The sequence below is a fragment of the Dipodomys merriami genome, unplaced genomic scaffold (genome assembly GCF_024711535.1).
Source record: "Dipodomys merriami isolate MVZ:Mamm:240054 unplaced genomic scaffold, mDipMer1.0.p SCAF_17, whole genome shotgun sequence".
Classification (NCBI taxonomy): domain Eukaryota; kingdom Metazoa; phylum Chordata; class Mammalia; order Rodentia; family Heteromyidae; genus Dipodomys; species Dipodomys merriami.
The window spans coordinates 13,681,027-13,693,782 of NW_027203048.1; the positions used below are offsets into that span (position 1 = coordinate 13,681,027).

Consider the following 12,756-nt stretch of genomic DNA (forward strand, 5'->3'; position numbering starts at 1 on the left):
CCTAAGTATTGTAAGATCATTTTATTTACTTATTTATTTATTTATTGCTCCTAGTGGTACTGAGGTTAGAACTCAGGGCCTCAAGCTTGCTAGGTGGCTCTCTAATACTGTTATTTTGCAGCTGGAATTTAGTGAACTTTTCTGCCCTGGCTGGTCTTGCACCACAGACCTCCAGCTCTCAGCCTCCTGAGTAACTAGGATTACTGATGTGAACCACTGGTGGCTAAAGAGAAGCTGAAATTTAAGGTAATACAGCATACTTATTAAGTTTAGAAAAATGACCAATATTCATGGACCTTAAATTTGAGAAACACAGAATTTCATTACTATCTTGACCTATAGCTGACCAATGAGCCATATAACTTCAACAAGTAGACAAAACAGAAAATGTATCTACAATAATGGCAATTACTATTACAGTAGTATGAAGGCAAGGACATGATCGTTTTTGAAACAGTAGCCATGTCACTGTCTCACCGAACTGACCCCATACTCTCCTCGAAATTCTTAGAATTAGCATAGGGCTTTCTGAAGGTACAAAGTTAATACCAACCATTACGGGTGATGGTGCCACTACAAACTGAACACAGGACAGCTTCATTACGTACCACCAAAGGTAAATATAACTTGGAATTTTCATAGATATCAATATCAGCCTTTGGAAATGTCAAGATGTTCTCTTTTTTGTTTTTTGCATCTATCACCTTGAAATACTATCTTAACTATATAAACCTCAAAATATTTAAGAAGTCAGAAGATAAAATGTCTTTAAAGTTCTCAAATTTTATTTTTCCCTCTCAACAATTGTAGTTATGGACAATGGAGTAGGATTTGTTGGCTTTAGAATTTTTTTAGGAATGAGGTAAAAGGGATGAGTTCCCTGAAATAGCAATGTCAAAGTATCCACTGATGTTTAAGGGAGAGTTACATTGTGATGACAACTTAAGAGCAAGAGCTCAGATTCTAAAGAACTTTATCAGAGGAAATGAAGTGGTTCATAAGAGCCTTCTAAATGAAGGAAGACAGGGTACTTGCCCTAAAATTCATAATTTCCAAAACACGCATTACCAATACAATACTAAAGTAGTTTTTTCCAAAACAATATTCCTTAGCTTCTACTATCAATTATCACAAAATTTCTAATTTCACAAGGGAAAAAAAACTCCTTTCCAACCATCTATTTGGGCCCTCAGAGGTAAGTATTATACTTACAATCATAAAAATGGCTTTTGCAAAACGTAACATATTAACTAACCAACAATTACTAAAAAATTCTAAACTCTTGGGGCTGGGAAGGTGGCTCAGTGGTAGAGTGCTTGCCTTGCATGCATGAGGCCCTGGGTTCAATTCCTCAGCACCACATAAGCAAAAAGAAAAAAGCCGGAAGTGGCGCTGTGGCTCAAGTGGTATAGCACTAGCCTTGAGCTGAAGAGCTGAGGGACAGCGCCTAGGCCCAGAGTTCAAGCCCCATGACTGGACCCAAAAAAAAAAAAAAAATTCTAAACTCTAGAAGGTGCACAAAGAAGCTCAGCTTTTTGCACACCTTCAATCTGCGTTTTTCAACTTTGTACTACTGATATGTTGGACTAGCAATTATTTGGTTGGAGTGCAGAGAAATTCTTTGTGCATTATAGGATGCTCATCTGCAGCTTCCCTGGACTCTACTCATTTGACATCAGCAGCATCACCATCCCTCAAACCCAATCCCAGTTGTGATGATCAAATAAAATGTCTTCAAGCATTATCAAATACTCCCTAGGAAGAAAACCATACCTAATGAAAAATCAGTGCCCTAAATCCAAGCAAAACTTGTCAATATCTCCATACAATATAGTTGTCTTGAACTAAGATGTCAACAATAAGAAGGCCAGTCAGAGAAGGATGTAAGAGGACCTAACAAAGCCAGATCAAAATCTAATCAAATCTGGTAATCAGTGTTGAGACAGCTAGGATGTTTTTCTAGCCTTCTAACACTTTTATTTTTAATTTTAATTTTTTTTGTGAACATACTGTACAGAGGGGACACTTTTATTTTTAAAAGTATATGATTGTGTTTTAGATTTTCTTATAATAACTGATGAATCAACATATACTGGCATCCTTAAAATAGTGAATTAAGTAGATCAAAGAGATGATGTAAGAGGAATGGAACTTAGAAATATTCTGGAACAGTAATGGATAAATGAGAGGAAATGGCATTCAAAGAATGTAGAAACATGGTTTGCTTAAAATAGCCATTAGCAATGTCTTGCTTTCTTTATTCACCATGAAGCATCCTTACTCTTAATACACTATAATCATTTTTTTTAATCATCTTTCTTATTGTTATATTCATGATCAGTGAAGACCATAGTAGTAATAGCCAACATGGTATAATCTTCAGAATGTATATCTACACTGATCGTAATTGTGGGCAAAAGAACAATCACCAAAAAATAGAAGAGGGACTAATTACCAAAAAAGAAAGAAAGAAAGAAGGAAGAAAGGAAGGAAGGAAGGAAGGAAGGAAGGAAGGAAGGAAGGAAGGAAGGAAGGAAGGAAGGAAGGAAGGAAGGAAGAAAGAAAGAAAGAAAAGAAAGAAAGAAAAAGAAAGAAAGAAAGGAAAGAAAGAAAGAAAGAAAACAAAACAAATCTGAGAAAGGACCAGCAAAGTACATACTGCTCTTCCACATTCTACAGAACATGTTTTGCCCACCAAAAATTTTCAGAAAATCTACCATACACGCCAACATAGAAATGGGTCAAAAAGTCATCATTCCCACTGACAAGTTCCTAAAGCAAGAATGCCCTCACAGTGTGAATCCAATTATACCAGTCGCCTTTGGAAATGTGGCCTTAATCCACTTTTATAGTCTGATCCTTTATAAGTGACCAAAAGACTTTATTCACTTTTAAACGTTGTTGCAAAAAAGGAAAACAATTTTAAAAACTGAAAATTAAAGCTTCGAAAAAGATACCTTTAACCACAAGTATATAGTATCTACCATGATATGTTAAAATCTAGAACTTACCCCAGTGGCAGAAATCAGAAGAAACCACAAAGAGATTACTAGGATCCGCTAGATATTTACTGAAGAGTTTTCCGAATTCCTGTTCTTTTGACTCACTCAGAGCTCCAACCAGTACAGGAATAATGGTAAACTCATCCTTATGGCTTAAAGAAAACAGAAAAAAATATATATATATAAAAGTCATTTAAGATATTTTAAGAATAAAAATAGATTTGCAGATGTGTTGACACTAGAAAGTGGAATATTTATTAGCAGTGGTAATAACACATATTGTTGCTTTTGAATTCTTAAAGCATATAAGTTAAATGTCAACAGAAGCTAATATAAAAACATAAGAAGGAACAGATAACTAAAAGAAGAATCTATTGAACTAACAAAAATATATGCTACTTTAGGAAACAAAGCTATTTTACTATCAGGTATAATAAATATTTTCAAACCAAAATAAGCCCATCAATCCATTACCAACTAAAAGCTTCCCAACTATTGACTGAGGCTACAATCACCTAAACAAATCCTCCAGTAATTTTCAACAAGCATTAAAACTATTTCTCACCTATTACAAATAGTATCATTTGGGCACTTACTCTATAACCCTGTCAACCAAGTAAAGCTTAACAAAACTTAATCCTGGTTCCCGTAACATTCACAAACGGCACTTTTACATTTAGCTTAATGATCAGATACAAGCCAGCCTCAAGGTACAACTCAAATTTCATTGACATCCAGAATAAACAAAGTATTAATCTCTAACAGTAAGAAGACACCATACCCATACCCATAATGTTCGTGGCATATTCACAAATCCCTCTTTTTACTCTACAGATTGGCAAATTCATAGAAAGGAGCAAGCAGATTAATAAAGAGAAACTATGATGTGCTGTTTATGTAAATCATTTGTAAAAATTTATTACATTGAAATTTTACTTATATATAAATACAGTATTATTTATAGTCCCAATGATCCTACATTAGAAATCTTAGAAATATGAACCATGTTTGACTTGTTCTGAACAGGTCTTTTAAAAAAATCACAACTATAATAACTGCTTTTTAATATGATAATCTGATACTTCAATATGATAATCTGATAAAGGACAAAGTTCATTAAAGGTTATTTTAAAATACTAAGTTTAAGTGTTCCCCAAATAAATATTGGCTAAGCTACTTACAGCTAAATTTAGGGCACCCAAGCACCTCCCCCACAAAAGCCCCCTTACCCTTGTCAATTGCGAAATAAACAGATCATACAGATCTCCAGTCCCTCTGCAATGCAGGGGCTTCTTGGGCAGAATCTGCATCTATGGAGTAAGAAAAAAAAAGGAAGCTGGCAGAGGAAGCTGCCATGGATATCTCATTCTGTAACTCTTACTAGTTTGCTAAATAACTGTCAAGAACAAATAGGGACCTCTCATTTAGTTAAAGATGATTGTTAATTAAAAGAAAAGAATTTCAGTTTTTAGGAAAAAATTTAGGAAGATTGCCACAAATTATTCTAACCTGAAGAAGCACCTACATGTAAAAATATGGATCATCAAAGAGCCTGCAAGTAATTATGAGATGGTAGAGAAGTAGTTATAATAAAATATGAAGAAAAAGGAGAAGCCAGGAAAAGTATGGATTCAAATTCCATCCTACCCCACAAGTAAGTATAGGTAAGACCCAAACTGAGAACTTATTTTCTTATCTGTAAAAATGACTATACTTGCAAAATCTATTTCTTAAAATTGTTACTTAAGAATAAAATACTTTAGGAAGGTGCATTATCAATGATAGATGATTCACTCTTAAGGAACAACAGGTCTCCTCTCTAAGACATCCACAGCAGTTAACCTCAAATTGAGCTCATAACCCTGTCTCTAAAAAGGAAAAGTCTGATCCTCTGTCAAAACACATGGCTTGAATCAAAGCTTACCTCTTCAATCCTCTTTATAACCACCCTTTAAAATAAATAAATAAAAACTTGTTCTCTATCTTGACAGATAATGCATGATTTTGAAATGTTAGATTTTAAAATCCAAGTTTAAAGACTGACTTCAGAAGAAGTACAAAATTTGTCTCCAGAAAACTATTATAAAACTGAATAAACCTTGAAAAACAACCATTTTTATAATGCTAAATCAACAACTTCTTGATAATAACAGTTTTAATCTAGCATCATACCAGGAGCTACCTCCATCCACTACTCAAGATCAACAGACAGACAAGTTCCATCAAGGTGACATTATGAAAACTAGTGGCTTCACTGCCAAAAGAGGATAACTTCCACTCGGAACACAGAGCAGAGAAGTCACACCAGGTGGAAAAAATAAAAACCTTTTAGCTCTTTGGCCTAAGCACAAACATGGACTACCTAGAAATTAACAAGAATGTTAAAAAAAAAAATGTACTCATTACCTGACTTATATATAACTCCAGTGTACATCACCTTTACAATAACAAAAACTACATATTAAAAAGAAATATATAGGGCTGGGAAGGTGGCTCAGTGGTAGAGTGCTTGCCTTGCATGCATGAGGCCCTGGGTTCGATTCCTCAGCACCACATAAGCAGAAAAACCGGAAGTGGTGCTGTGGCTCTAAGTGGTAGAGTGCTAGCCTTGAGCTGAAGAGCTGAGGGACAGCGCCCAGGCCCAGAGTTCAGGCCCCACGGCCAACCCCCCCCCCACAAAAAAAAATATATATATGTATACATATATACATATATATATATATATATATAATAAATCAAAAAATTAGTAAAAACCAGGGGAAAAGAAAGAAATTAACAAGGAGATCCAGAAAATGAAAAATTGAAGAATTTGAAAAACATTTTTCACAAATCCTGAGCAACTATACACAACTTAAGGCTTCATGTATGTGCAAGTAAGACTCCCAAAGGATACAAGCTCAAATAAAAATTCCAAATGATGCCAGACACAGGTTTCTCATGCTTATTCCTAAGTACTCAAGAGGCTGAGATCTCACAGATCTTGGTTAGAAGCTGGCCTGGGCAGAAAAGTCATGAAAAGTCATCTTTAAAATGACCAGGCATGGGGCTGGGAAGATGGCTCAGTGGTAGAGTGCTTGCCTTGCATGCCTGAGGCCCTGGGTTCAATTCCTCAGCACCACATAAGCAGAAAAAGCTGGAAGTGGAGCTGTGGCTCAAGTAATAGAGTGTTAGCCTTGGGCTGAGGGACAGTACCCAGGCCCAGAGTTCAGGCCCCACGGCTAACAAAATATAAAATAACCAGGCTAAAAGCAGGGCTGGAGGTATGGCTCAAGTGGTACAGCATCAGCCAAACAACAAGCTAGGCAAGCTCTGAGATTAAACCCCAGGATGACAAATAAAAGTCTAGTTGACTGAGTCTAGTTGACTGGGAGCCTGACCTTGCAAAGGGGAAACTTTAGAGTGATCTAGCTTGCTACATACCCCTGATGATAGAAAATCTGCATGTAGGATATAGAATGGGGAGCAGGGGACAGAAACAGGAGGAGACACACAAGAAGTCATAAGACAACCCAATAGAAATGAAATGAAGCGGACATGAAAACAGATTGAACTATGAATGTTCTGTCCAAAGCACACATATTCCAACAACAGAAGGAGAAGAAGACTTACTGGCACAAGATATTTAGCTGAGCCCAGTGGGTAACATCTGTAATCCTAGCTACTCAGGAAACTGAGATCTCAGGATGCTGGTTCAAAACCAGCCCAGGCAGGAAAGCCTATGAGACTCATCACCATTAAACTACCAAAAGAACTGGAAGTAGAGTTCTAACCGAGAGCAAAAAGAAGCTCAGGGACAGTGCCCTAGCACTGAGTTCAAGTGCCAGGACCAGCATCAAAATAATTAAATAATCAAAATGCAAACTATTTTTTTAGTAGTAACTAAAAGTTGAAAAGTACAATAGGTAAAATGAAAATTTACTAGGTGCTCTAAAGAGCAGAAGTGGTATTACAATGGCAATGAAATTAAACATTTTTTAAAAGGCCAGTTGTAATTATGCATGCCTGAAATCCAATACTCAGAAGGCTACAACAGGAGGCTTAAGAGTTTGAAGCCAGCCTGGTACACAGAAAATTGCTAGCTAGTCTAGGATACACAGTAAAATCCCACCTCCAAAGTAAATTTTAAAAATAGAAATTATGCAATCAGCAGAACAGAAAAATATTGGAAAAATGAAGAGGATTGGAGGCATAAATAATATCAAACATACAAGCATATATGTGATGGGGGTACCAAAAAGGATACAGTAAAACTATTACAAAAAAATTGCTGAAAATTTTCTAAAGTCATGAAAAACGGTAACCTACAAATCTAAGAAATTCAACAAAACTACAGTAGAATAAACAGAGAGATCCTCCTAATCTAGTGATTAAACTACTGCAAACAAAGACAAAGAGATCTTGAAGCAACAGAAGAAAATGACCATCACATATAGGACAGTCTTTGCAACAAATGGTACTGAGGCAGTTGTACATCTATATGCAGAATAATTAAAACATAGACTTTTGCCTCACTGTGACACAAAAACGAATTCAAACTGTATCATGAAACTGTAAGCTATAACATGATCATTCCCTTAGAACATGGGTCCGCAAACATCTTTTTAAAGGTATCAGCAAGTATTTTAGGTTTTCTAGGACAGTCTCCAAAGCAACTCTTCAACATGTAGTAGAGAGAAATACGTTATTAAATAAATAGTTAATGTTAAAAAAAATAGTAATAAGAAAGTGGAGCTGTGACTCAAGTGGTACAGTGCCAGCCTTGAGTGAAAAAGCTAAGGGTCAATGCCCAGGCCCTGAGTTAAAGCCCCAGTACTGGCACATAATAAATAAACAACACCAATGTTATTTACAAAAACAAGATGTAAGCCCAATGGGATCAGTCCATAGACTACATAATTCAGTAACTATTACTCAAACAAGAAGATAAAAGAGGTGTGTGTGTGTGTGTGTGTGTGTGTGTGTGTGTGTGTGTGTGTGTGTGTGTGTGTGTGTGTGTGTGTGTGTGTGTGTGTGTGTGTGTGTGTGTGTGTGTGTGTGTGTGTGTGTGTGTGTGTGTGTGTGTGTGTGTGTGTGTGTAAGCGCACGTGTGCACCCACATGCACGTTCTGGCCCTGTCGCTTGAACTTATGGCCTGGGTGCTGTCCCTGAGCTTTTATGTTCAAGGCTAGCACTCTCTCACTTAATCCACAATTCCACTTCCAGCTGTTTTGGTTCTTAATTTGAGGTAAGAGTCTCAGGGACTCTCCTGCCTGGGCTGGCTTTCAACCATGATTCCTCAGATCTCAGCCTCTCAATTAGCTAGGATTACAGGTCTGAGCCATCAATGCCTGGCTTAGGCAAGGATTTCTAATTATGATACCCAAAGTAGAGTCTACACTGAAAACGATAATTTATCAAGATTAAAGAGCACTGGTGGCTCATACCTGTAATCATAGCTATTCAGGAGACTGAGATCTAAAAATTACAGTTCAAAGCCAGCTTGGGCTGGAAAATACATGAGACTTTTATCTCAAATTAACCACCAAAAAAAAAAAAAAAAAGTCAAAAGTAGAGCCATTCTTAAGTAGCCCAAATGCTAGCCTTGAGTTAAAAAGCTCAGCCCAGGCCTAGAGTTCAAGCACCAGAACTGGCACAAAAAAAAAAGTTCTTCATTAGGGGAAAAAAAAAAGGGGGGGGGGGGGAGGGAAAGATAAAGGAAAATAAGGGAAGGGGTAACAAGTTGGAGAAGATATATAATCACTATCTTATATTTGTAACTGTAAACCCTGTGTACATCACCTTGACAATAAATTTATTTTTAAAAGTTGAAAAGAAAAGAAAAGGAAAGAAAGAAAAGAAAAGAAAAAAAAGGCCTGGTCATGGTTGCACACATCTGTAATCTCAGCTACTCATGAGGTATAGGACCAAGCTCCAATGCCGGACCAGGGAAAAAAGTGTAACAGCCTATCTGAAAAATAACTAAAACAAAAAAGGGGCTAGGACATAGTTCAAATGATATGGAACAAGTACAAGGCCCTAGGAAAACAAAAGGAAGGAGAAAGGGAAGGAGGGAAAAATATCATATTAGAGGAGAAAATCTTTGAAAATCATGTTTAACAAAGAACTGTATACAAGAATGTATACATGTATAAATGCTCTTACAACTCAATGACAAATTTATCAAGTAAAAATGAGGGAAAATATAATTATTGCACAGAGAGATAATACCAATGATTAATAAGTACATGAAAAGTTGTTCAACATAATTAGTTATTAAGGAGATGCAGCTATCAGAATGACTGTAATGAACAGTAATAATAGCATCTACTGGACAAGATGCAGAGAAATTGTAACTACCATGCACTATACCTAGAACATCAAATGGTATAGTCACTTTGAAAAAACCTATAGTTTCTCAAAGAGCTAAAAACATAGACATCATATGATCCAGCAATTCTACTCCTAAGTACTGAAAATGCTATGTCAACCCAAAGAATTGTATGAGAATGTTTATAATATCCTCAAACCAGAAATGATCTAACTGTCCACTAACTGGTAAACAGACAAACAACACATGACATTCATATACTGGAATAATCACTTAGCAATATAAAGAATGAACTAGTGATAAAATCCACACATAGATGAACCCCCCCAAAAAAATATGCTGAGTAAAAAGCGACAGATCCAAAAGACTATATGATTTAATTTATTTGAAATTCCTGAAAAATGCAAATCTAGAGCAGAAGAGTATACCAACTGTTACCAAACTTGGATACATGAATGGACCTCAAGTGGACACCAGCTTTCTTTTAGGACAATGAAAATGTTCCAAAACTAGACAGTGAGGATAATTACATAACTCTATAATTTATTAAAACATCATTGAGTCAAACGTTTACTTTGGTGTTTTACATTTTTGAGGTATTTAAATCATACCGCAATAAAGTTTTGTTCATGATTTTGTGGGTCTTGGGGCTTAAACTCAGGGCCTGGGCACTGTCCTTGAGCTTTTTTGCTCAAGACTAACAATCTACAGTAGAATTGAGCCACAGCTATATTTCCAGCTTTTTGGTGATTTATTGGAGCTTTCAAACAGTGTTCCTCAGACCTCAGCCTCCCTAAGAGCTAGGATTACAGGCATGAGCCACCAGCAGCCTGGCTCACTAAAGTTTTCAAAAAATGAATATCCATTTTTGCCACTTACAAGCTTTACTTCTTGCAGGGGGTTACCAACCTAAGCCCCAAGGTGATTATCTGTAATAATTATGTCCATAATACTTACCTGACAGGGGTCTTCTGATTGTTTTAGTAAGGATGTACAATGCTTGTTCTTTTTCTAACCTACAGCTTAAATCATGCTGTAGAAAATTCATACATCTAAAATACGTAGCAGATTAAAGAGCTGAATTCCCAAAACCAAAGCATGACATTCTCTTTACAAATCCACAATGTCACCAATGATCTTCTAGCATACAGCACAAAATACACATTTGAATGTTCAAATTCTAATATAAAAATATAAATTCCTATGTTAAATTCCAAGTGCTGCAAAGCATGGGAACTTGCCTATAATCTCAGAACTCTTGGAGAACAGAGGCAGAATGATCACAAGCTTGTGGTCAGCTTGGGCTACGTAGAGAGTTCCATGCCAGCTTGGGCTTCATCAGCAAAACCCTATCTAAAACATATGCACAACATGTACGTACTCACACGTGTGCACATACACACAAAAATTCCAGTGAGAACAAACAATTTAACTGGTAGTGGATGATTTAAAATTAAATGAGGCTCGGCACCACTGGTTCACACCAGTATTTCTAGCTACTGTGGAGGCTGAGATTTGAGGATGATGTTTAGAAGCCAGCCTGGACAGGAAAGTCTGTGACACTCTTGTCTCCAATTAACCACCAAAACAAAACAAAACAAAACAAAACCCACAAGTGGATCTGTGGCTCAAATAGTAGAATGCTAGCCTTGAACAAAAAAGCTCAGGGACAGCACCCAGGCCTTGATTTCAAGACCAAGGAGTGTTACCAAAAAAAAACAATTAACTGAATCTTTAAAGCTGATACTTTAAATTAGATATGCTGTTGGCAGCCACTTTTTTATTCTTCCTTTGCCTCATTAAATATTTCTTCACTGAACTCACTGACAAATATTTGAATTTTCTTTTCTATGTAAGTTCTTCCAGCTTCCCAAAGAGTTTAGATAGAATTAGTTTCTCAGTATCTGGTAAGAACTAAACTTGCTAAGTAGCCCTCTCTGGCCTTGAACTCTTGGTACAGCTTTCTAAGTGCTATGCATGTTCTTCTGTGCCTAGCTACTAATAACTCATATATAACCAATAAAATGGAATTTTAAGGTGACGCCGCATGGAGGTGCATGTTTTAATCCCAGCACTTAGGAGGCTGAGGCAGGATCATCAGTAGTACTATTCTAGCCTGGGCTACATAGCGAGATCCTGTCTCAACCCACCACTCCTCCAAAAATAAATAAAATGACATTGCTGCACATCATGATAATGAGAAGCAGTTTTCAAATCATATTTTACCATATCATATCATAAAAACAAGACTCTTGAGCCAGATGCCGGTGGCTCACACCTGTAATCCTAGCTACTCAGGAGGCTGAGATCTGAGGATCGGAATTCAAAGCCAGCTCAGGCAGGAAAATCTGTGAGGCTCTTATCTCCAATTAACCACTAAAAAATCATAAGTGGCACTGTGGCTCAAATGGTAGAGCACTATCCTTAAACACAAAGAGACTCAGCAAGGAAAGCAAGGAGGGGAGGGGAAGGAGGGAGGAGGAGGAAGGGCGCAAAAGGAAGATGACAATATGATCCCATTTTAGATGATTAAAAGTCTAAAATGGTTATATATTAATTCATTCAATACTTAATATCTGAATTGTTTTAGCCAAGGTTCAAGGCATAGGATATACAGTGTAGACTAGCTCCTCTAGTCAGAAAGAATATTAAGTAACTACAATGGAAGGGAGTAAGGCTTGCCTATCATTCCAAGATCTATCAAAATCCAGCACCTGAAAATATCATTCACCGAAGACAGAAACTCATTCACCTTGAATTTAGTCTTGTGAATTACTCTGAAAAGTAGAAGGAGACCTAAGTGATGCTCTGTCAGTTCTACACTCAGGTTTGAAATATTAGGAGTTCTAGAAGTTTCAACTTTGACATAATTGCCACCCTCCATAGCCAGGAAATCCAAGTCTATATTGCTGCAGGAGGGAAGCCCTGGGAGAGACAGACTTTGAAAATGAATGACAAAAGGAGACCAATGAGGACTAAGATGAGAATTGTGCTATAGGTGACATCAGGTACTACAGGGTCAAAAGAAAGTCACAGTATCTGGAACATTCAGCCTAAGTTGACCTGCCTCAGCTGACACCTATCACTAAATTTCAAACCCACAAAATCAAAATGAAATAAAAAACAGACAGGTATGTTATCCAGGTACCAGTGGCTGATGCCTATAGTCCTAGCTATCTAAGAGGTTGAGTATAGGCCAGCTTGTGGAGAAAAGACCCTTCTGAACCCACATTGAACACTGTGGTGGTCACTTGTCATTCCAAGCTACATGGGAGGCTGAGATCAAAGGATTTGAGGTTCCAAACCAAACAGACAAAAAAGTCCCTGAGACTATCTCCATAGAGAAAAGCTGGATGTGACATGTACCTGTGATTCCAGAAACCATGGGAAGCCTAACATAAGCAGACCATGGCTCAAGTAAGCACTGAGGCAGAAAGTAAGACTCTA

The 12,756-nt window shown here is 37.0% G+C and overlaps 1 protein-coding gene across 2 annotated transcripts in view; it reads right to left on the reverse strand.

The window, feature by feature from the left end:
• The window catches only part of Memo1 (mediator of cell motility 1), a 102,695-nt gene that overhangs the window by 24,532 nt on the left and 65,407 nt on the right, over positions 1–12,756 (reverse strand). For both annotated transcript variants that reach the window (XM_070025319.1, XM_070025318.1), the window contains one exon: positions 3,012–3,154. In XM_070025319.1, the coding sequence (XP_069881420.1) occupies positions 3,012–3,154 (143 nt within the window). The remainder of the gene's footprint in view (positions 1–3,011; positions 3,155–12,756) is intronic.